Source organism: Apodemus sylvaticus, chromosome 20 (genome assembly GCF_947179515.1).
Source record: "Apodemus sylvaticus chromosome 20, mApoSyl1.1, whole genome shotgun sequence".
NCBI classification, from domain to species: Eukaryota; Metazoa; Chordata; class Mammalia; order Rodentia; family Muridae; genus Apodemus; species Apodemus sylvaticus.
The window spans coordinates 42,392,976-42,418,892 of record NC_067491.1 but is presented as its reverse complement, the minus strand read 5'-3'; the positions used below and the strand labels follow the sequence as shown (position 1 = coordinate 42,418,892).

At 41.7% G+C, this 25,917-nt stretch overlaps 1 protein-coding gene across 3 annotated transcripts in view; it reads right to left on the bottom strand.

Moving 5' to 3' along the window:
- The window catches only part of Cfap54 (cilia and flagella associated protein 54), a 301,539-nt gene that overhangs the window by 35,803 nt on the left and 239,819 nt on the right, over nucleotides 1–25,917 (bottom strand). For all 3 annotated transcript variants that reach the window (XM_052165291.1, XM_052165292.1, XM_052165294.1), the window contains 4 exons: nucleotides 25,496–25,719; nucleotides 15,573–15,740; nucleotides 8,274–8,380; nucleotides 1,629–1,770 (listed from right to left, as the gene is read on the bottom strand). In XM_052165291.1, the coding sequence (XP_052021251.1) occupies nucleotides 1,629–1,770; nucleotides 8,274–8,380; nucleotides 15,573–15,740; nucleotides 25,496–25,719 (641 nt within the window). The remainder of the gene's footprint in view (nucleotides 1–1,628; nucleotides 1,771–8,273; nucleotides 8,381–15,572; nucleotides 15,741–25,495; nucleotides 25,720–25,917) is intronic.

The following is a 25,917-nucleotide window of genomic DNA, read 5'->3' as shown; positions in this document are numbered from 1 at the left end:
GATCCAGCCTCAACCTGAAAGCAGGCAGGGGAGTGCCGGCAGCAGACACACGGCTGGCTCTGAGAGCAAGCTGGCGTAAATGACTGTGGATGCCCAGGAAGAAAGTGCCACTGAGACAGGATGGGACCAGCTTGAGCCCTTGAGTCAAATGAACTCAATGGAAATTGAACCAAATGAATGAATGAACACCTGGAAATTGGATATAATGAATGGAAGATAGGGAAGCATAAAAAAAAAAATTAGTCCAGAAAACCAAACACCCAAGAGAAGAACATAACCAAAGGGCTTCGTGCCCTAGCTGTTGGCACTTTTTACAGGCCCATAAAAATATGAACACTAGGTATGGTTTTTTAGTACGTATTGTGATACAACAGCATTCAGAAGGGGAAAGAAAGGCAAATGTTGGGAAAAAGCAGGTGATAAGTTTGCCAGATCATAAAATAGCCAAACAGAAAATCAATGGCATCTAAAATTGACATGAGAAAACAGTAATGGCTCTGGACTGCCATCAGCACCATTTGGGAAATAGGTCTGGATTTCCTACTTCCAAATCAGTAGGGAGATAATGGTACAGACAGCATTAGTCTTATCTGACGAACACAATGTTAGCTCAAGTGGCATAAGGAAGATGTGAAGGACAGAGGCGTGGTCTGACCCCATTTCTTCCCTCACACGGTGCATGCTGGAGAGACAGCATGGTTGGTCAAGCATTTTCCTGACAAGCATGGTGTCTCAGGGTTTCCAATGCTGTGAAGAGACAGCACTGCTGTGAAGAGACAGCACGAACAAGGCAACTCTTAAAGGCAAACATTTAATTGAGACTGGCTTGCAGTTTCAGAGATTTAGTCCGTTACCATCATAGCAGGAAGCATGGTAGCGTGCAGACAGACATGGTGCTGGAGAAGGAGCTGAGAGTTCTACGTTTTGATCTGAAGACAGTCAGGAGACTGTTTTCTGCAGGTAGCCAGGAGGAGGCTCTTTTCCACACTGGGCGGAGCTTGAGGAATAGGAGACCTCAAAGCCCACCTACACAGTGACACGCTTCCTTCAACAAGGCCATACCTATTCCAACAGGGTCACACCTCCTAATAGTGCCACTTCCCATGGGCCAAGCATGTTCAAACCACCACACACAGGTACCTGAGTTGGAGCCCCAGAACTCGTAGAAAAAATAAAAAATAAAGAAATAAGAGCCTAGTATCATGGAACATGCTTGTGATCCCAGTGCTTGGGAAATAAAAACAGGACGATCCTTGGAGCTCACTGGCCAGCCAATCTAGCCTAATTGGTGAGCTCCAGGTTCAGTGAAATGCCTCTCTGTGAAAAGCCAGGTGAACAGCATTTTGAAGAATAATACTTGGGGGTGACTACTGGCCTCCATGTGCACACACACATATATGCGCGTATTCCCATATACACAGGTGCATGTGAATACACATGTACACACAAGAGTTAGACCATATCTGGAAGCATAAGTAAAGAAGACTGAAGGTAGGGGAATCATGAAGTTCTGGATTGGCTCCCTAGTCCTGCTCTAACAAAGGAAACAAGAACTTAAGTGATGATATATGATGGGATCCTCCTTAAAATTGCAAGTTCATTTCCCAGTCATCCAGTAATGTACTTACTTCCAGGTCTGTATCAATTGGTTTATCGTCAGGTTCTACTGTTTCATAGATAGTTTCCTCTGAAGCAACTTCAGGAACCGATGGCAAGGATATCTGGGCTATTTGTGCAAGATTAGATAGTTTCTCGTGAATCGCAATGACTCTAAAAATAACAAACACACACATATATGTATTCATATATTCAATTTGAAAAGTCAAGAGGGGTATTGGTTTTAGATTCAATAAGACTTATGAATTAAGCCTTTGTTTAAGAGTTAAGTGTCTGAATTCCCCAAATATCATCTACTCAATTATTCCTTCATTGCACAAACATGAGCAAAGAGCTGGCAAAGAAATACACTCATAATGTGTATGGGTATTTATGCTCTCAAGCTGCTAAACGTTAAAACATGGGAAGGGCACAATGACAGAAGATACCTACCCAAATTATTCTGAATGTGAAAAAAGTCAATCAATATGAATTGAATATGAATATGAATCATATCATATGAATATGATTGACTGGTGAAGAAACCCCAGCCAATCAGTCGACAGTAGATTCACTCTTATGTAGATCTTGATGGTGTGTTATGGCTGTCCAGCTAACACAAAGTAAATCAGAAGAACTATGACACTATGACAAATCAGAAGAACTTGAAAAGGCCAAGCAGTGTTTGCATACTTCAGAGGTGTGTGTGTGTGTGTCTGTGTCTGTCTGTGTGTGTTCTGCTATGTGTGTCTGTGCATGTGTCTGTGTATATATATGTGTCTGATTGTATATCTATGTCTGTATATGTATCCCTGTGGGTTTTGTGTATCTATGTATGAACATTAAATGTATGTGTGTGTCTATATGAGTCTGTTTGTGTTTGTACCTTTCTGTGTGTGTAATGTGTGTGTGTACATGCTGTGTATCTCTATATGTGCCTGTGTGTGTCTGAGTATAAATCTATGTTTGTATGTGTATCTTTGTGTGTTTGTGTATCTATGTGTATATCTATGTATGTGTGTTTATGTTTTTATGTACATATATGTGATTGTGTCTCTGTATCTGTGTGTGTGTGTGTGTGTGTGTGTGTGTGTGTGTTTGGGGGACTGGTAGGAGCAGAAAGAGTTGAAGAAAATTGAGAAAGATGAAAAACAAGAGCCAAAGTGGAGACAGAGAAGGCAGTGGCAATACTGCTGTAGAGGGACAATGACACTGCTTTAAGGTCACTGAAGACCTGATGCTCTGAGGGCAGAGGGACCAGTGGAGTGGAGGTTAAAGGCTTGTACTTGGAAGAAGCTAGGCAAGAGCACCTGCATGGCCCTAAGTGACTCCACCCTGTAGGAACAGAATGAGTATGCGTGTGTGTACTTAAGGAAGGACATTACTATGCAAAATGAGAAGATGGTCTAAAGAGCAGAATGGTGGAAGAGTATGCAAAGAAACTTTAATCCTCTAGTCTTCTTCAGTGTCTTTGTGACATAGAGTACTATTTGATTCTCTCATTGATACTACATGCATATATATATATAGATGCATTTTACATATATACCTAGATAGATACATACATATACACATATATACATAGATATGAGGATTTTCATATTCAGTAAGCATTCTGTATTTCATTTTTCTGTTAAAAGGTAACAACTAAAACAAAGATTGGTCATTAAATTTGTTTGGGAAACTTGCCCAGTTTTTTTAAAAGAAAAAAAATGGATATTATCCAACCATTCTGGGAAAGCTGTCTGTTGTGTCGGAGACAGAAAATAGTGGCAGGACTTGGTGAGTCTTACTTGGCTCCTTCACCCGAAATCTATCAATGCTGTGGTCTTTCCTCTGTCCCCGGACCTTCCAGCAAGTCAGTTAGCATTTCCCCTGAGATTCTTCTATGCCAAGGCTGAACTAATAAAGCCCACTTCTTGTAGTTCATAGAACATTTGTAAGGTGGGAACAACATAACTATGTGTTTAACTCTAAAACATTACATGAAGGAAAGAGAACATCCCAAACCTTCGTTCTAAAACCTAGAGAAAGCATTCTCATGTCTTTTCAAAACCCACCTAGGGCTGAGGGGCATCTCTGCAGTAAAATGCTTGCTTGGCATGCCCAAAGCCTGGTACTCTATCCTCACCACCTCAAATGGATGCTTAGCTTTCTCCTACAATACTTGGGGTTGTAATAAGAATAAACTAGTCCTTGACAGCGGGCTATAAGTTCATCCTAATTATCCAGAGCCCAGGGACCATAATGCCTTCTTCAGAGCAAATGCCCAGCATAAACTACTCTCTTAAGAGTGATCCAGTACCCAGCAAAGTATGCTGAGGTTTGCCATGAGGGCCTGGCATCTCCCTAGGTTGTCTGCAGCCTTGCTTAGAAAGGGCAACACACTAGGGATGCTGGATATTTGCCTTGGGCTCAGTCCTCCTGACTGCCAGTGCCTTGACTCTCCTCTCTCTCTCTCTCTCTCTCTCTCTCTCTCTCTCTCTCTCTCTCTCTCTCTGTCTCTCCCTCTATCTCTCTCTCCTCTCCTTTCTCCCCTCCCCCTCTCCCCCTCCTCCTGTCCCCCTCCCCCTATTCTTCCTCTGTCTCCTACCCCACCTCCTGCCAGCCTTTGCTTTGTTCAGCCTACCCCCTGCACCTCTTGGTCCCCGGGTGTTAGAGGCTGATCTGGTGTTGCTATATATTCAAATGCTAAATACTGGCTCTAGTTGCAGTCCAGAGGAACACACTCTCACATACACCAAATGTGTAAACTGTGCCTGCCAAGTGGCTGACAGTCAATTTCTGGGGAGAACAGAGTAGGTGGGGGGGGGAGATGCAGGGGGGGGCATCAAGTCCCAATGGGGATAGCAGGTAGGGACCACTGGGGGTGGGGGTAGGGTGGGGGTGTATGGAGAACCAGGAAATGGGCTGACAGAGCAAATCTAGCACACACAGAATGACTATTGGAAGAGTAACTTGGGGAGCGCATCTGGGAAATAGCCAGTCTAGTTTAAAAAAATAATTTAGGGGTAACCACCCAGAAATTGTGTTAAAGTTGATTAAATAAATCAATAGGTCTCTAAATCAATTATTGGGAGGCTGCCCAGGTCATAACAAGATTTAATAGAATTATTAAATATCTAACCATAATACCAAAGTCAATGTCCACTCCAGCTTTTAGACCTCCTGCCTTGACTCCATAGGCAAGTATCCCATAGGCAGAATCCTGCCTGGGTTATGTGGGCTCCCCGAGGATCTACTCTTCCTAATGCCTGGACACTTTCTCCTACTCTGCCAGGGACTGAAGGACAGGAACCATTTGGAAGCAGAAACACAGGTGAAGATGAAAAAAAAAAAAAAAGATGTTTAAAGGCAGGAAGGGTGGGCAGAGAACTTAATTCTTATCCCAAAGGTGTAATGTCCACTTAGAATTAACCAGAACTTTTACTTGCAGATTCCTGAGAACATGTATTTTCCCCCTCTGTAGCTTTAAGAAAAACAATTGAAAGGTGCCTTTCCCAAAAAGAACTTTAGAAGGAGATAAGGTGGTACCCAAAGAGAGGGGAGTCCTCTCGGTTTTCTCTACCCCAGAAATTCTGGCTTTGTCTTCAGTGAGTGAACAAGAGGTGACAGCCATCAGAACACATCTGTCCTGAGTCAGGGGAGAGAGGCCATTCACGGAGATGAGCTTGGGGACAAGGGCTTGTTCCTGACGGAGTCTGTTTAACATGATCATAAGCCCAGCAGTTTAAAAAGAATTCTATTTTTAAATTCAATGTAATTAAAATTTCAAGAGAAGCCTCTCATTGGTGCCTCTCTATTCTGCAGGTTTCGTCCTTATGTTCATCATAGGGTTCTGAAAAATAAAAAAAATCACCTGCAGTGTTTCAGGATTTACGAGGTACACATAAATGCAAACACCCTGGTTTTGCTGCTTCATATGCTGGTATACGGCATATGCTTAGCTTCCCCACTTTTGCTTGCTTTAAGGGGGAAGGGGGAGGAAAGGGAAGAGTATTGACTGAATAACTAACTGGAGGTCTGCCAACTCTCAAGACAGCTCTTGTTTTATTCTCTTTCATGAGAATGCCAAAAAGTCCTGAGTTCTGAAAAGCATGGAGCGAGAATGGGACTCTCCGGGGAAGCAGGGAGGCTGTGGGTCTCCATCCACACAGCTTTCACCAGATGCCTGGTGGGGCAGAGAGCGAGCACCAGAGACACCTGTGCTGGCAGCTTCCCAGCGCGTGTTCATCTGCCATCCGGCTTGAGGCCATCAGAGCGCTAGGCAAGGGGATGTTAGCAGTCTCCTCTTATGAGGGTGGTGGTGGAGAAATGGAGGCAGGAGGAGGCCAGGGCCATGAGCCATTGAGTTGAAGATGAACTAGCTAAAATCCATTTCTTTTAAACCCCCAAAAAAAGAACTTGGTAAAAGGAGAGGAAAACGGAAAATAAGCAAACAAAATTTAACAAGACAAAAAAAAAATTAGAGATCTTTCCTGTTTGATGGACAGAGAGGAACAGGCCTGGGCCAAAGCAGAAGGTTTTTTAATTTGGAAAACAAAGGAAAGGAGACAAAGGAGGTAGTGGAGTTTGGATTAAATTGTAAACATCATAGAGACCTCACCTCATCTACCCCCTGACACAGATACAGACACACACACACACACACACACGAAGACAGACCCTCACAAGACACACACACACACATAGACACACATACACAGAGACAGACAGACAGACAGACACACACACACACAGCTATCCACCCATCCACCCACGCACACTTTTTAGCCTATATTAATTGGGTTGTTTGGGGGATAATTTCTTGAGTTATTTCTAGATACTCTCTGTCCTGTACAGAGCTCTGAGAGTTTTTCTTAATCTGTAGGCTGCCTCTCCACCCCCATGACCATTCCCACGGCTATCCAGAAGCCTTTTAATGTCACACAATCTCACTTTCCAGTTTTTGATCTTATTTCCTGAGCACCTGGAATCTTTTTCCAAAGACCCTTGCCTTCTCCTACACAAGGAAATGTCTTCTCTAGTGGTTTTGGAGTTGATCAAGTTTGAATTTTTTCGACAGGATGAGAGATGTGGACTGAGTTTCACTCTCCTTTATGCAGATATCCAGTTTTCCCAGTGCTGGTTGTTGAAGACCCTGCCTTTTCTGTATTACATGCTTTTGGCACCTCTGTCCAAACTCAGGTGACTTTATGTCATGGTTTGAATATGCTTGGCTCAACGAGTGTCACTATTAGAACTCCCTGTTGGAATGAATGTGGCCTTGTTGGAGTAGGTGTGTCACTATGGGCTTGAGCTTTAAGACCCTCATCCTAGCTGCCTGGAAGCTAGTCTTCTGCTAGCGACCTTCAGATGAAGATTTAGAACTCACAGCTCCTCCTGTACCATGCCTTCCTGGATGCTGCCATGTTCTTGCCTTGATAATAATGGACTGAATGTGTAAGCCAGCCCCAACTAGATGTTGTCCTTATAAGAGTTGCCTTGATCATGGTGTCTGTTCATGGCAGTAAAGCCCTAACTAAGACACTATAGCTGCCTTGGTTAATTCTGGGTCTTCTCTTCCATCCCACTGATCCATCCACACGTCTGCTTGTGCCAGTACCATGCTCTTGTTACCAGGGCTCTATGGCATGACTTAAAGTCTGGTCCTGTGATAACCTCTAGCACTGATCATCAGTTGCATGTTATTCTCAAGTCTTTAGCATCTCCTCTGCACAAGATTGCATTGTTCGCAAATGGGGTAATTTGATTTTCCCAATAGCGTCCCTTTTGTTTCTTCCTCTTGCCTTACTGCTGTAGTTCAGAGACCAGAGGATGGATTGAAGAACAGTGGAATCCACATCCTTGTCTTGTGGATTTTAGGAGAAATACTTTGAGTGGGTATTTATTTTTCCCATTTAGTCGAGTATTGGGAAAACAGTTTATAGAATATAGCCTTTATTGTGTTGACACGTACCCTCCATTCCTAGCTTCTTTGAGGCTTTTATTATGAACACATATTGGACAGGGAAATGATAGAGACCCAGAGACTTTGCCTGTGAGTCTGTAAATGTTGATTCACCAAAGGAGGTTTCCTGAGGAGTGTGTGTAGTCAGGAGCTGTGGGTACCATGTCTGTGTGATGGGCATATATGAACTGGATGGGCCAACCTTTGCCCGTTCCTTTCTTTCATTTCAATAGATGTAGAAGAACCAATTGCATACTATGGACTCCTCGTCAGCCATGTGATAGGACATTTCCTGTGTCCCTGAAACCTATCAGAAGGGACCCCACTTAAGTCTCATGGGCCTAGATACTCCCCAGAGGCCCCTTTGGGTTGTCTTTCCTTGAAGCTAATTACTCCCTAAAGAACCTCTTATTTCAAAGGATAATTTGTCTTAGTATATCCCTCTGGAACCCTTCAATCTGAGACCTTACAAAAAGTATGGTCTTTTTGTAAGGTCTTAGAAAAAAAGACCTTACAACTGCTCTGATCCTAAGCCCTAAGGCTCTGCAGTGGCACTCACTTGTATTGGTAGCAAAGCCCTGCACAGTAGAGGCTGAGCCCTCCTACAGGGACTCCAAGCTCTTCTGCTCTGCCTTCTGGGAATTCTTTCCTTCCCTTACTACTACTTAGACTAACATTTTCTCCACCATTCTCCCCAGCTGGCTTCCAGAGAATGGTGTTTACTTGCCTCTTCAGTGGAATCCAGGAGGTGCCGACACACAGGTTGTTACCAGTAGGCACTTTAATATCTGAAATCTTCAGGGGCTTCAGGTTATACGCATACAATAATAAAACCTAAAGAAACATAAAAACACACGAAAACAGACATCAACACTATAACTGAAAATTCTACCACTATTCCTCTAGAAAACATCACCTTATTTTAACCAGTTTTTTTTTCTGTAGAAAAGAAATACTGTGGGTTTTTTTTTTTCCCCTTTCAATTCACTGTGAAGAGAAATACAAGATGTCTGAAGTAAATTTGGTTATGGCAACACATTCTTGGAATCCTGGAACATGGGATATGGAGCAAGATAATTGGGAGTTTTCCTAATCAGCTTAGACTACATAGTGAGTTCAAGAGACAACACTCTTGCCTAGACAAAAATGTACAAATGTACAAATTACTATTTGGAGTAATGTTTTGTTTGCACTGCAAACATTCAAGTTTCTGCATCTATGGGGCCTCTTTAATAAGCAAAGATACCCAGTGAGCACACCCTGAAAGTAACTTCCTGTTACTTTCAGTAGTTACACCTTCCCAGTCAGTTGGATTGCCCACTCCCACATACCCACACTCCTCTCTTCCCCATTTATTTCAACTCCACACAACTTCATAGGCATGTTTAAGAGGAAGGACTCTCTTGGTAACTGGTGCCCCAGAAAATTCCCCGTGGCTTGGATTTGAATAATTCTTAAGTATCTATTCCATCCAATATTAACAGTTGTGGATTCATAGAATGTGAGAGTCACAGACCATCCCTTCGCTTTAAGAGATTAGAAAACTGAAGCCTAGAGCAGGCCATCAAAACTGACTAGTCAGACACATGCACGCACGTACCTCTGCTTCCACGCAAATCAAAGTAAAGACTAAAGGGATATCTTTAAGATTTAAAGACAAAAAGACAAAAAGAAAAGGCAGTGAAAGAGATGGGACTTAGCAGCACTTTGAAGAACAGAGAGTATCTGGGGGACTCAGAAGAGAGGAAAGGTTGCATCCTAAGAGTCTTCAAAGGGTTCGCCAACATCAGGCATGACTTTAAAAAGGTAAAAATGCCCAGGATTACAGGGTCAGGAACCTGAGAAGGCAAGGGAAGGTGAGACTGCAAATAGAAATGTGAGAGCCCCTCTTACCAGATCCCTTCCTGTGTACAAGTGGGGAGATTCAACATTTCCCTTGACACTGCTCCTGGGTGAATAGTACCCACTCGGTGCTCTGCAAATGGTAAATCAGACCATCTATATTCATGACTTTAGCTATGGAGGTTAGGTGCTGGGGGAAATATTGGAGTTAATGTATTATGAATAAGAGATATATATACACACACACATGTATACATGAATATTGGGGTGCAGATGTGTGGAAGCCAGGGGTTGACACTGGATGTCTTCCTTGGTTGTTAGTTACCTCACTTTTGGAGATTGGGTCTTCTATTGAGCTTGCAGTTTGCCAGTGTGACTAGACCAGCTAGCCAGTTAGCCTAGGCATCCTGCTATACAGCTATTTGTCCTCTGTCAAATAAGAATTTTGTTTCAATTAAAGTCTTCATGTCTGTACATCAAACACTTTGCCAACCAGGCCAACTCTCTAGCTCTAATTTTTTTTTTTTTTAGTTAAAAATACCAGTGTCAATATAAACAATTTCAAAATTATTTGTAAGTGCATTATGACAGTATACATTTGCAACCCCAATTAATTAAAAATTTTCATTCTTTAATTTGAAGGGACTAATATTATTGAAAGACAAACAAATATATGTATGTGTTATGTATATATATGGGACATTAATAAATCATTTAAATTAAAATGTAAGAAAGTCTATGTGCAAGTTGGCAGATATTTTTGTAACCCATTGAAGCACAGTATGATAATAAAATCTTATAATAACCAGTCTATAATAAGAAAGGGATGGGGGAGGGAAGAGAGGAGAGATCAGAGGAAGATGGGGTCAGCTTTCTCATTAGGGATGTAAACTTGGTAGAGATAGTGAAGGGGCCATGTTAACCCATGTGTTAAATTATCTAGTTTATGTGAAATGTAGAAAAGTAGTTTTTATGAGATGATAAAATCTCCCTGAGAGATTTTGCCAAGGCCACACACTGTCTTATGCTGTTTGTTCTTGCATTGTGAGTGTTGCCTGTGATTTTGGGAGTAAAATTTAAGATTCTTGAGGACCGAAATACTCTTATAATTTGGGGCATTATTTCTCAGTATTTGTGCAATTAATATCATTATGTCTCTGAACTCCCCACCATTTCTGTTAAGGGCCACTGAAGTGTGCCCTAAAGTGTGTAAATAAAAAAGTTTGCACTTAGGTGCACGCTGTATATTCATGCCAGTGGCTTTCTTCCTCTTCAAGCCAACACCTGCCTGCAGCTTCATACAGGTTGAAAGCCTCCTTCCTGAGCTTGGCACAAACTTCTGAAGTTAGTGGATATGTGACAATGTGGGATCAGAGCATCACATCATTGAATCCCAAGCACACTTGTGGTTGCAATGAGCATGGACCAGTGTCTGTCTGTGTCTCCCCTACTTAGTACCTGTGGTGGTTTGAATACACTTGGCCCATATGGAGTGGCACTGTTGGGAGATGTGGCCTTGTTGGAGTAGGTGTGGCCTTGTTGGAGGAGGTGTGTCACTTTGGAGGTGGGCTTTGAGACCCTCCTCCTAGCTGATTGCAGGTCAGTCTTCTTTTTGCCTTTGGAACAAAATGTAGAACTCTCAGCTCCTCCAGCACCATATCTGCCTGGATGCTGCCATGCCTCCTGCCTTGATAATGGACGGAACCTGTAAGCTAGTCCCAATTAAATGTTGTCTTTCATAAAAGTTACCTTGGTCATGGTATCTCTTCACAGCAATGGAAACCCTAACTAAGACAATACCTCTGTGATCTTGTGCAAGTTGTTTAAACAGCTATGTCTCTGCCTCCTTGTCTGAACACTGTAGATTCAACCATCTCATTCCTTGGGATTGGCTTATACTATACACCTAACAGCTTTGGGATCTCTCAGCAGGAGGACCAGGATCTAGTTAACAATTCTATCAAGACTTCAAATCCAGAAACAATGGAGAGCAATCGTATGATGCCTGTAATACCACAGGTACTGAGGACAGGAAGCCTAGCTCTTACCTGAGTCCTGCTAGACTGAGCTGGTCTTAAATTCACAGCCTAAGAATACCACAGCCCTTGTTAAAGGCATAAAAGACTCCAGGAAGGAACTTGGCTCCACATCTCTTGTCTCCAAGCATGGCTCAAATCCTGTACTAATTGAACATCTCAAAGGTCCATTTCTATTCATGGTTGTGCTTTCACTGGCCAGATGAAGTCTTCCCGTTCAGTGTTCAGTGTCTGGCCTGATCAGAATTCCTGAATGTGGTCATGCTTAACTATTTTCAGTTTTCTATGGCCTTAAGATATGGTCTTGGACTTTACAGCCTCATATAGTAACACAAAGCCTTTGAATCAATGGGGAAAACCAAATTAGGTCTTCATACCTAAAGTTGCTTGTCCTACTTTGCTTGCTATTGCTATGATAAATATTATGACCAAAAGAAACTAGAAGAGAGTGTTTATTTGGCTTATGCTTCAATGTCACAGTCTGCCACTGAGAGAAACCAGATAGGAACTCAAGCAGGAACTTGGAAGCAAGAGCTGAAACAGAACTCATGGAGGAGTACTACTTACTGGCTTACTCCCTGAAGCTTACTCAACTTGCTTTCTTAGAAACCCCAATATTATATGGCCAGCTAGCACCAGCCACAGTGAGCTGGGCTGGCACACATTGTTAATCAAGAAAATTGCCTCAAAGACTTCCTCACAGGTCAATCTGATGGAAGCAATTTCTCAATTGACATTTCTTCTTCCCAAAGGACTCTAGCTTGTATCAGGTTGACAACAAACTAACCAGCACACCTTTGTCATTTGTCACTTGTCACTCCTATTGAATGCATAGCTTGAAGCCAATCCCCTTATCAACACAATTTGGAGCTCATCTGGAACCACAGAGTACAACCCTACTTGCTAAAGAAGGATGAGGTGGGTTAAAGACCAAGATGTTCTGGTATAACATTAGACAAGTCTAAGTCATCAAACCTCTGACTCTGGGGATGTGTTTTTATAGCTGAGCTGTGGTTGCATATCTGGCTGGAAGCAGCAATTTTTCACTGTGTCTATAAAAACAGTATCTGGGAGGTTCCTTAGATTTATATCTCTAATGGCCACTTACTTTCTGTCTCTATAAGGTACTAAATTGTTGGAGAATTTCTTATTTTATAACAAAGATCTAATAGGTTACTTTTGTGTGGTTCTGTTATGTTCTATTAAAGATGTTTTTGGTTTGTTTGTTTTCAGATAGTCTGATTTCTGCTTCCTGTATTTAGGAAGTTAAGATATTCTAAGCTACAAACTTGAAACCACCTTTGAAGTTCATTACCTAGTGAAAATTATCTCTCTGAATTCTTAAAGAACAAACAACCAAACAAGCAAACGAACAACAACAACAAACCCCTTCCTATCAGAATTCCAGCTAATCCTGGGATTTCTATTTTATTGGCCCCAGCATCCTTCCTTGCTTGGCACTTCTGTGTCTAAATACTCAGTAAATGGTCACGGATGGGGTGATATGAATTTACCACGGCATGCAAATGGCCCTTATAGTCCCTGGAACATCTGAAGGGCTCAATCAGATACGTGATTTCATTCATTCTACCTGAGACTTAAGAGTACCTACAGACATCATTCAGGACTAAATGTGGTATGTTGCTTACTTAGGAAGTTATACTCTGGAGTTAGATGGCTATAGTCTCTGTCCCTGCCACCTGATGGTCCTCCATTCTTGGTCTCTTCTGTAAAATGGGGTAGATGGTCTCACCTATCTCATATACTTGCTGTCAAGCTAACAGAAACAAAATGACTGCCATGTACCCAACTCTGCACAGTGTTAGCTGTGACTACCATCTAGGATATTGGTTCTCAATAGTTTTAATGCAGCAACCTTTTAATATATTTCTTCCTATTGTGGTAACCACCAACCACAAAATTATTTTTGTTGCTACTTCATAACTGTAATTTTGCTGTTATAAATCACAATGTAAATAGCCTTTGGGAGGCCATGACCCACAGGTTGAAAACCACTGATCTAAGGTTTTCTTAGCCTCAGAACCCAACAGCCATCTCTAGATCAATATGCAAAAATAATTAATAGGTGAATGCACAGAGACACCATTAACTAAATCAATCAAACAAGTGTCAGAAATATCTTCCAAAAAGTTAAGAATTTGGAATCTGAGAAGATCATCTAAGAAAATGTTTCTTGGGGTTTTTTTTGACAGCCACTACATCCTTTATCATGAAATATACATATGCATATACACATGTTCACTGTTAAAGAAGGAAAAATAGACCAGAGGTAACAGAAAAGGGAAACCATTCTCTACCCATTTTCTTGTGTCTTGAGGAAAATTATACACCTTAAATCACAATTTGTTGGTTGGAACTCTGTATCTAACCTCCTGACACCAGGTCATGAAGCCCTTGCTCACTGTCAGACATGACTATTACGGACAAAGCCTTGTTACTCTAATGATGCCAGCATCTAATCCCCAGAGGATGGCTTCTGCCATCTGACATCAACACAAGGACACCCAGAGCCTCTTGCTCCAATCTGCCCTCCCAGTAACTGACATGATATAGAGATTTTACAATCTTGTGACATCGACACACACTCCCTTTTAAAAGACTATTGCTTAATTTGTTTCCCAACTATAAAACCATCCAAACCTTCCACCTTTTATCTTTTTTTGGTGGCTTCCTGAAAGTAAATACATTCTGATACATGATGATCAATCCATCTATGCAATTTTGTCTTTAACAACATATATTATGAAACAAAATTCTCTCAGAACCTTTTTTACTTATAGACAGTTTTTGCTTTCTTTGGCTTATGTCTTGATAAGGAAGGAAAGTGAGGATCCTTGGGTAAACACCCAGCAGACACATAAAATCCCACCATGGCTGCCTGTGCCTGGAGCCCCAACATTAGAGGTGCAGAGACAGGTAGATGAAAGAGCTCACTAGCCGGGTAATAAAGCTAAGATCAGTAGAGGAAGACACTTGATGCCCTTTTCTGATCTCTGTTCATGTACATGCAATGTTCTCTCTCTCTCTCTCTCTCTCTCTCTCTCTCTCTCTCTCTCTCTCTTCTGCTAATCATGCCAAACTGTATTGACTCTCCAATCTATTTGAAAATGATGATAGGAAATTTCCCAGAAAGATAGGGTAGATACACTATTTTAAAAGTTCAGTGGAATATCTGGTAAGGATTTAACTAAGAAAGGGAGGGAAGAGATGGTGTGGACAGCCCTCTATAGTCATGGGCTCTACATTCATAGATTCAACCAATTACAGACTGAACTTATTTTTCATTGTGTCTGCTGACCATGCAGAGATTCTGTCTTGCTACTTTCTACATACCACAGAACAGCAACTGTGCACAAGTTTTCATGGTGTTGAGTGATACATCTAAAGCAGAAATGACTGAGAGTGCACACAGGTATGTATGTAGGTCATATGCAAATATGTCATTTTAGGGAAGAGACTGGAGCATCCATGGATTTCGAATTTTGGTATCTTTGGAAAATCCTGGACGCAATCACCTGTTCAAAAACAAAAGTTGGCTTGCCGTTCAAAGGTAATACGCAGCTTCAAGTACATCTGGGAAGTGTTACGGCAAATCTCTCTTTTTGTCTGAATAAGGAAAATTGTATAATTGGCCCAGTGCTTTCAGGCTTCTAGCCTAAAGAAGAGGGAGGATGGAGAACAAAAAAAAAAAAAAAAAGGTGGGCCTAGGAGGTTTCTGATTTGACAGGGGTCACGTGAGTCAAGGAGCCGCAGAAGCTTCCAGGGGCACCGCTGGAGGGGACAAAGCTTCGGTACTGAAGAGTGAGAAAGGAGACCAATGCAGGAGACAAAGAGCAAATGAAAATGCCAGACAAGAAAAACCCCTTAGGCTAACATTCTATGGGAAAGTGCCCGAGGCTCTTAGAGAAAGAACGCATCAGAGGAATCCTAGGCTGGAAGGTCTCTCCATAAGAGGTTATAGTGCCCAATTGTTCCACTTTTCAAAGCTGACTTGTTTTCAAGACTCCCCTAGAATCTGAATCACTACTCAATCTTGGTCATTAAGGGTCCCCACTGCCGCTTCAGTAAAAGCACTCTAAGCCTTATCTCTAGGTGGAATGTATTTAACTCATCGGTGTGTTGTGTACCATAGGTTCCGCATCCTTTGGAGGTTTGTCCAGGGGAGGGATATACCACTGAAAGCAAAGTTCTTTGTTCAAAGCTTGCACCGCCATTTCTGATGAGATGTCTGTATAAGATGGGCTGCCAGCGAGCTTTCCAGACAAATCAGACTGCAGGGAACTGTCCCGATGAACCTAGGGGACAGTAACAGAGAAACCGTGTCAGTGTAGTTGCTGATAATGAGCTCATTCAATATTTAAAGCAAATTAACTGGCTGCATTAAAAAAAAAATTCCGGGGATTGTCTCAGCTTATTTTATGACGGTAGACCTTAAAGCTGCCCCTAGATTACCATAGAATAAATTCTCATATAATAAATGATGCTTTAATACTTCATGGCCATAACAGATGTCTTTTACCTTAGTAAAACTTCAGGCCGGAAATACCCTGAAACTTATTGCTAAGGACTTCCTATTACAAAGTTTCTGCTTTACACACCGGTGAGGAAATATGCACTTCAACTCCAGGAGCAGTTTATTAGAGCATGCTACTTGAAGAATGTGTGTTCCTAACTCTTATGGACTCTATTTAGTGGTGGCACCATCTGCAAAATAAGACGTTTATTGTTTTCCTGAAAAGTTTAAGTCTGATTCTCTCCTTCCTTCTTTAAATGCGCAAGGCTGGTTTATAAGTTCAAGTCCTCAATGGGATCTAAGCCTAGCTTCTCTCTGGGAACTCCGTCATTGGACCAGAAACACAACTGTGAAGAACACATCCACTGTTTCAAAAATCAAGGGGACGAAAGATGCCAATGATGGTCAACAAAACAACAGGTCAGCCAGGGAGAGAGCAAAACAGGAGTACCTCAACTCTGAAAACAGCCATGAATGGAAGATAAATGATTTTCAAAGTTAACCTCCTCTTGCTTCCAAGATAACAGTTTCCCTGCTCCTGTCTCCCTCTTGACATCCAAGGCTTCTCAGCGACTGATGACCAAGGGAAGACATGACCACCTGAAGAAAAGCTAGATGCCTCTGCCCCTTCCATTATGCCTGAGCTTATTCAGAACGACTGTGAGTACAAGCCTTTAAAGAGAAAACAGACATGGGAAAGACAGACCTTTCAAGATGTCACCTGAGAAAAGAGAAAAGATGTTTTGGACTGAAAGGTAATAATACTGAATGGGAAACTTTCCTAGATGATCTGGAAACTATCAAAAAAAAAAAAACAGTATTGGTGCAAAAACAAACAAAGAAACAAATAAACAAATCCATATAATGAAGAGTGATTCCACATTCAGCAGTTCATGAAAGAGACTGGATAAAGAACTGCTTAAAATAATTGAGTTTCATACAGAAAATGTGGTATATATACACAATGGAGTACTATTCAGCAATTAAAAACAATGAATTCATGAATTTTTTTTAGGCAAATGGATGGAACTGGAAAATATCATCCTAAGTGAGGTAACGCAATCACAAAAGAATACACATGGAATGCAATCATTGATACGTGGATATTAATTAGCCCTGAAGCTCTGAATACTGAAGATACAATTAGCATATCAAATGATTCCCATGAAGAAGGAAGAAGAGGAACCTAATCCTGGAAAGGCTTGATCCAGCATTGTAGGGGAGGACCAGGACAGAGAAAAGGGAGGGGGAAAGATAGAATGGATGGAGAGGACTTATGGGACATATGGGGGTGGGGGGGACTGGGAAATGGGAAAGCTTTTAGAATGTAAACAAAGAATATAGAAAATAAAATAAAAAAAAAACAAAAAAACAAAAAAAGAGAGAATGTCCAGGAAAAAAAGTTGAGTTTCTCTTTCTTTTCTTTCTTTTTATTTGCTTTTTTTGATACAGGGTTTCTCTTCATAGCCCTGGCTGTCCTGGAACTCTCTCTATGGATCAGGCTGGCCCTGAAACTCACAGAGATCTGCCTGTCTCTGCCTCCCAGTGCTGGGGTTAAAGGCATGTACAACTGCCACCTGACTAAAATTGAATTTCTTATGTGAGGAGGTTTTCTAGGCTCTAACAACTATTAATTATTCTTAAAATAATTGTTCTAATGATTGGTATTCTGACAACAGGAATTATTTCCTAGGTTTTGACACATAATTCATATGTATAACTGGGCCAGCTTAGGAACATGAAAATCGGTCCCCTTTCAGTTCAGCACAATAGTGCTTATTAGAACAATGTTTAGCAAGTTTAACAGACACCAGTATCAAACTGGGGTGGTGGTTCAGTCATCAGGGCTTGCCTCTCAAGCATGAGGACCTAAGTTTAATCCTCAGAGTCCACGTGAAAAGGCTAACCACAGTTGGATGTGCTCATAGGGTCAGTACTGGGGTGGGGAGAGTGCTGGATCCCTGGAAGTAAGTGTCAGGCCTGTGAGAGATCCTGTGTCTAAAATCAAGGTGGGTAGCTCCTAGAGAATCACATCTGTGGTTGTCCTCTGGCCTACACATGCAGCACACTTATAAGTACACACACACACACACACACACACACACACACACATACACACACATTATAGTACCTAGTTTCTGGTGAGATCAATTAGATAAATAAATGGTAAACTATGGACCAAGTACTTTTTTGTGTTTTCTTAACTCTTTAAAAAGGAATGGGATAACAAACCTACTACCATCCTATCAAAACCAAATCATTCCAACTCATCAAATACTTGGGTCTGCACGGGCTGCATAAGCATTCCATCCATAAGCATGCATAACTTAGCCCTGAGCACGATTTTAATCATCCTCTATTTGAGATCTCTAATGTGATTTGCTTGGTGCCTCTGTTTTCCATTGCAAAGCTCCAATAGATTTAACATAACACAGCACAGAGCAATGATTGTTATGGAAAGGCGCCTACTTCTTGGTGGGAGTTGGGGAGGGAGGAACATAGGCTGAAGTATCAAAGTATGGAAACAGTTTGATTGAAGTAGCCTCCCGAGTGATTAAAGGCTCAAAAATGTTATTATAAAAATCAGCCAAGCTTGGAGATTATATAAAAAATATCCCCAAAGGCTTCATGCTCCTTAGTTACCTACCCCCATGAATTGAACACCTGATTAGGTACTTTGCACCTGTCAGGCAAGCAACAGCAATCTCCCCTGATTACCATGGGCTAGTGTTACACTAATTATATAAAAACAAGAGTATGACAGGTGAAACACAAGCCGCCATCACACCGCTCCCAGGAGAAACAGCAGACGGATGTGGGTCACATTCTAAGTCCTACCTGTGGAACTCCAACCTCAGAATTAGGTCCTGAGAGTCCTGGGTGGCCCTTCAGACCAGAACGATTGGGCCAGCTTTCAAACCAGACTCCAAGCAGTCACATTGGTTTCTAGGTCTTATTCAGTGTCCCCAAGAATAGAACTATGAAGACACTGTTCACAGCCTTCAAGTTCAATCCCTTGCCCTCTACTTTCAGAGCCAACGTAACCAGGTAGGATGGCTAAAGCCTGCAATGCTCTCACTTAGCAGACTGAGAGGGGGAAACTCCTGTGAGCTTGAGCTACACAGTGAGTTCCATTCCAGGCTGGCCTAAAACAAGGCACTGATCAAAATAAACAAATAAACAACAATCAGGAAAAAAAAACTAGACAGAAACCAAAACCAAAGTGTCTGGGATACATGCAGTAATCTACAAGAAGAGTTTCAGTTCCAAAGAAGTAACTCAGAATTTACAGAGCTTTCTCCCATGCTATGCACGGTTGTGGGGGATCTTACTGGTCTACCTGTCCCTCTTGTCTTAGTCAGGACTTCTATTCCTGCACAAACATCATGACCAAGAAGCATGTTGGGGAGGAAAGGGTTTATTCAGCTTACACTTCTGCATTGCTTGTTCATCACAAAAGGAAGTCAGAACTGGAACTCAAGCAGGTCAGGAAGCAGGAGCTGATGCAGAGGCCATAGAGAGATGTTCCTTACTGGCTTGCTTCCCCTGGCTTGCTCAGCTTGCTCTATTATAGAACCCAAGAACAGCAGCCCAAAGATGGTACTACCCACAAGGGGCCCTCTCCACTTGATCACTAATTGAGAAAATGCCCCACAGCTGGATCTCATGGAGGCACTTCCCCAACTGAAGCTCCTTTCTCTGTGATAACTCCAGCCTGTGTCAAGTGGACACACAAAACTATCCAGTACACTCTCATTCATCTTCTGGGAGAAAGTTACTAGACTGATGAAACTGGGGGAAATATTTGGGACATACATATCTCTGCTTCTCTTGAGACTGAACTGTTTGTTGGTTGGACATTCTTTGTTTCTTCAGGTGAGATTTTTTTTTATTTACATTGCAAATGATTTCCCCTTTTCTGGGTCCCCACTCCCCGCAAGTCCCATAAGCCCTCTTCCGTCCCCCTATTCTTCCATCTACCCCTTCCCACTTCCCTGTTCTCGAATTCCCCTATACTCTTGCACTGAGTCTTTCCAGAACCAGGGCCCACTCCTCCATTCTTTTTGGACATCATTTAATTTGTGGATTATGTCCTGGGTATTCAAAGTTTCTAGGCTAATATCCACTTATCAGTGAGTGCATACCATGATTGATCTTTTGAGACTGGGTTACCTCACTTAGTATGATATTCTCCAGCTCCATCCATTTGTCTAAGAATTTCATGAATTCATTGTTTCTAATGGCTGAATAGTACTCCATTGTATAAATATACCACATTTTTTTTATCCATTCCTCCGTTGAAGGACATCTAGGTTCTTTCCAGCTTCTGGCTACTACAAATAGGGCTGCTATGAACATAGTGGAGCATGTGTCCTTATTGCATGCTGAAGAATCCTCTGGATATATGCCCAGTAGTGGTATAACAGGGTCCTCAGGAAGTGACATGCCCAGTTTTCTGAGGAACCGCCAGACTCATTTCCAAAGTGGTTGCACCATCTTGCAATCCCACCAGCAATGGAGGAGTGTTCCTCTTTCTCCACATCCTTGCCAACACCTGCTGTCTCCTGAATTTTTGACCTTAGCCATTCTGACTGGTGTGAGGTGAAATCTCAGGGTTGTTTTGATTTGCGTTTCCCTAATGATTAATGATGTTGAACATTTCTTAAGGTGTTTCTCAGCTCTCCGAAGTTCTTCATGTGGAAATTCTTTGTTTAGCTCCGTACTCCACTTTTTAATGGGGTTATGTGGATCTCTGGGTTCTACTTTCTTGAGTTCTTTGTATATATTAGATATTAGCCCTCTGTCGGATTTAGGGTTGGTGAAGATTCTTTCCCAGTCTGTTGGTTGATGTTTTGTCCTTTTGACGGTGTCCTTTGCCTTACAGAAAGCATCCAGTGGAAAAAAGATAGTCTTTTCAACAAATGGTGCTGGTTCAATTGGAGGTCAGCATGCAGAAGAATGAGCATCGATCCATTCTTATCTCCTAGTACCAAGCTCAACTCCAAATGGATCAAGGACCTCCACATAAAACCTGACACTCTGAAACTAATTGAAAAAAAAACTGGGGAAGACCCTGGAGGACATGAGCACAGGGGAAAAGTTCCTGAATAGAACACCAATAGCTTATGCTCTAAGATCAAGAATTGACAAATGGGACCTCATAAAACTACAAAGTTTCAGGTGAGATTTTAAGGAACCCCATGACGAGGCCTGGTGTGCTCCAATACTGAGTGAAGGGCAAGGAAATTCACTACATATACAGCCCCTCCCTAACACATAGGGAGCCACCCTCTACAGTATCAATGTTATGATTCATAGAAGTAGGTTATGTTCCTCCTAATCTTTACTCTCACACTTCTCGGTCAGCTAGAGCTTACTCCAGGAAATGGGTGGTATTAGGAAGGCCACAGTTCTCTAGTTTCCAGGAAGATGGGAAAATCCTTTGAAGCACTTGCCATATGATTCCAACTTTTGGCAGTAGTTGTTGCTTGTGTGGAGGCGAGGTTTCATTGTGCAGTCTAAGAGGTTTCCCCAGATAGCCCGGGAGAAGGGAGACTCATAATCCTCCTGGCTCAGTCTCTGAGTGCTGCCATTACAGACATGGGCCAACATTCTTGGCTCTTTAACAGAGTTCTTCTAAGTTTCTTAATGAGTCTTTCCTTGTTTTATTATTTAAATTGTTTATGTTAATATATAATATGTAATTTATACTGTAATATAACAGTATTTCACCAGATAGTCCGAACTGGCCTACAGTTTACATTCCTTATGTCTCAGCCTCCTGAATTTTGAGATTACAAGAATGCACCACCACATGTGATCTATCACCTCTAAGGTGGCAGTTTATTTTTAAAGTAACAACAAAAAATCCCCAACCAACTATTTAGAATAAAAAGGCAGGAATGTTCCCCAAGTATTCCTTAAATTTTTTAACATTATCTCCCAGCACAGAGGTGTTCCATTCTCATAGGATAAGATGTGTGAAAGACCCTGTTCTGGGATGAGCCCTGGTTTCTGGTCACTTCCCTGGCAACATCGGCCACAGAAGTGTAGACATGGCTAGTGCACTGAAGCCCATCCTTAGGAACATCAAGGAGCTAAAAGGTGAAGTTCAAAGGTAGAGTTCATTCAGAATAAGTGATGATCATTTTTGCTAATTTTGAAAAAAATCTGTGCAAGCGAAATGATTTATTCATTTCATAAACATGTACCAGAAGCTTGTGGATCCCACGTTCCCTTGAGTCCCCTAGAATCTCAGCCCTTCCATCTATAAAGCACGAGTGTGTCAGCCTCCTCCACAAGCTGCTCCTTGTTTTGGCCCTCTTACATTGGCTGCTGATGTCTCTGAGCTCTCAGGATCCTTCCCACAGCCCCTTTGCCTCCCGCCTCTAAAGGGTCATGGCACTGTTTTAGTGTGTCCTATTTTTCTTAATAGTGTCGTTTACAGCCATATTTTCCTTCCCACTCTTGAGGTCACATGATCCATTCCTTGACTGTGTCTCTTCCATAATTCCTTTCTCTCTTTCCTTTGCATGTCAATGCTACACGATACCAACAGCAAAGCAAAGATATACATGTTGTTTCCATTTTGAATTACTTTTTCTTGTTAGAACATGATTTTACCTTTTAATTAAAAATGCCTATAAAGTACAGGCTTCTTTATGGTATTTTCATATATACATCATTTTGGTTAATTTCTCCCAACTTCGCCCCCTCCCCTTTCTCTGCCACACCCTGCACCCCCAGTCTCCCCCTTTCCACTTCATGTGTTCTATTTTCCTCACTCTTCTTAAATCCTCTTCATTTCCCACTGTGCCTCTGGCCCCTCTCTAGTCCCCCAGACTTAACCCACGTCTGCCTCATGCAGATACCCATAGTCACCATTAGAGGCCAGGAGCCATGTGTAAGAGAGAAAACACAGCATTTATCCTTCTGAACCTCAATTGCCCCACTTAATATAGTATTTTTCCAGCACCATCTATTATCCATACTTGCAATCTTCTTTACAGCTAAATAAAACTCTACTGTGTATACACCTTATCCATTCATTGGCTGATGAATTGGGCAGACCCTACTTCATTCCTACCATGGAAAGAGAAGCAATGAATTTGGATGTCTTGCTGTAATAGGATGTAGAGTCCCTGGGATATATATGTTCGATAGACATAGGTCATATGGAAGCTCTATTGTAGTTAGAAGCCTCCATATGATTTACACAGTAGTGTGGCTCTATTTTACACTCCCATGGAGAATAGAAAAGAGGTTACTCATTCCCTATATGACCCACTAGCATTTGTGGCCATTTGTTTTCTTAAAGGAAGCTGTTCTGTTTACAGTGAAATGGAATCCCAAAGTAATTTTAATTTTAATCCTGGTGGCTAAGGATTTTGAGTACATCAAGAATGCATTTATTGGCCATTCACATCTCTTCCTTTGAAAACTGCCTTTCAGTCCATTGGCCCATTTATTGACAGGCAGTTCTGGTTTCAGTACTTAGCTTTTGCTATTCTCTATGTATTCTAGATATTTACCCCTTCTCTGAAGAATAGCTGAGAAAAAGATTTTTCTCCTAATCAGCAAGCTATCTGCTCACTCTCTTGACAGTTTTCCTTTTCTTTTCTTATTAGATATTTGCTTTATTTACATTTCAAGTGTTATCCCCTTTCCTCATTGCCCCTCTGAAAATCCCCCTTCCCTCTGCCTACCAACCCCACCTCCCACTTCCCTGACCTGGCATTCCCCTACACTGGGACATCAATCCTTCTCAGGACCAAGGGCCTCTCCTCTCACTGATGTCTGAAAAGACCATTCTCTGCAACATATGTAACTGGAACCATGGGTCCCTCCATGTGTACTCTTTGGTTGGTGATTTAGTCCCTAGGAGCTCTGGGAGTACTGGTTGGTTCATATTATGGTTCTTTCTATGAGGCTGCAAACCTCTTCAGCTTCTTGGGTCCTTTCTCTAGCTCCTCCATTGGGGACCCTTATGCTCAGTCCAATGGATGGCTGTAAGCCATGGGTATTTTGATCCCTCTTCTAAGAAAGATTAAAGTATCCACACTTTGGTCTTCCTTTTTCTTGAGCTTCATGTGGTCTGTGAATTGCATCTTCGGTATTCTGAGTTTTGGGGTTAATATCCACTTATTAGTGCAGTTTTCCTTTTCTTGTATGGAGGTTCTGTGTGTGTTTGTGTTCACATGCTTACATGTGTGCACATGTATATGTACCTGTATGTGTGTGAGTGCACTTGCTTGTGTGTGTGCTTGTAGAAGGGCAAGGTCAACTTAAGTGTGTTCCTATATCATGCTCCACACCATTTTGGCTAGACTGACTAGGAGGCAAGCTTTTGCCATCTGCTTGTCTTAATCTACCAGTGAAGACCTACAATTCCTAGCTTTTGATAAAGGTACTTGGGATGTGAACTCAGGTCCTCATGTTTGCACAGCCACTGAGCTATCTCTCCTATCCCTAAAAACCTTTTGATTTCATGTGGTCCCATCTGTCAATGCTATTTGGGGTCATAATGACAAGTGTCTTGCTTACACTTAAACCAGCAGGTATTTCCCCCCACATTTTCTTTAGCAATTTCAACGTAAAACCATAAGCAAAGTATTTTAATTTTCACACTTTCCTTGTCACGTCCCTTAGAAAGAATTTATAAAGTAATCTAACTTCTTTTCTCTCAAACCTAAGATTTGTTTCACTACCAGCAGATCAAGACTAAATCGGGCGGGGAGGGGGGTGTTGCCCTTCTATGTCGTCTGTCTCTCCCACCTCAGAGTTGCTTTGGCATATTATAGGAATCCAACAAATGTTTATTATTGAATTTTAAGCCCTTATTCATAGTTTGAAATGACTTGTTCAGTCTAATCAAACTTCTTCATGTCAGTACTTTGTTTAAATATTCCTATTACTCCAGATCTGGTGGTTTAAAAAAATAACTCTTAAAACTTCATTTATATTCATTTTTCTTCCTTGTCAATGGGAATCTCTAGTTTTCATATTACATTTTTTATAAAAATCCATTGTCTTTAATAGAACTTTCCCAAATAAAAAGTTCTCCAACTCTTAATTCATCTAAAGTTTTTCCTTCTTTAATATTAACATTTATATATCCTTCTTCAATATTAACATTTGTGAAAAGGTACAACAAATCCTTTACACATTTAAAATAAATATAAAGAACGTGGGTGTAGATTTAGAAAGACTCAAACTAGGTTATGGCAAAGTGATGATACTGGAATTTGCATCAGCTCTTAGCAAAATGGCTTCCTGAAAGATATTGAGTCTACGGGAAGAGACAACTCTGAGACATTCTAAAGGTCGGTGAGAAGGACAAGAAAGACTTGAAATGGGAAGCATCCTGAAACTCCAGGTGGCTTGGTTTGCCCCCCTATGTGGCTCTACAGAAATGAGCCTGCTAGGAATTCTGGGTAAACTAGAAATCTCAGAGGCACTGGGAGGTTGCCATGCTCCTTTCTGCAATAGGAGGGAGATCTGAGATAATTCACAGAGATCAATGCTTTAGTAGCTTACCTTGCCTGATGTTTCGAACAGAACTCTCTCTAGCGCAACGACGTTTTCCAAACCTTGAAGAAGTTCCCTCGGAAACCCATCAATGCACGAAGAAGAGTAGAGCTGTAAGAATCTTTTCAGGAAAATATGCAATTCTTTTTGGCGCAAAATCAGTTCAGAGTTGAACAGGGATGTGACGAGCGTGTCATCGGGCAAAGAAATCCCTGAGACTGGAGTTGCAGATGCTTGAGAAACAGAAAGATCATTATTTAGGCTTATGGGAGAGACAGAATGGTCTCAGTCTTGGAATTCATTCACTGCCTGCTAAGGCACACCAACCATAGCCACCATAGTCCGGCCACCACCTTGCTGTGTGGGATTTACATACTAATGGGTTACTGATTGCCATAGGCTTCAAGGGACAATCTCGGAGGCACATAAGG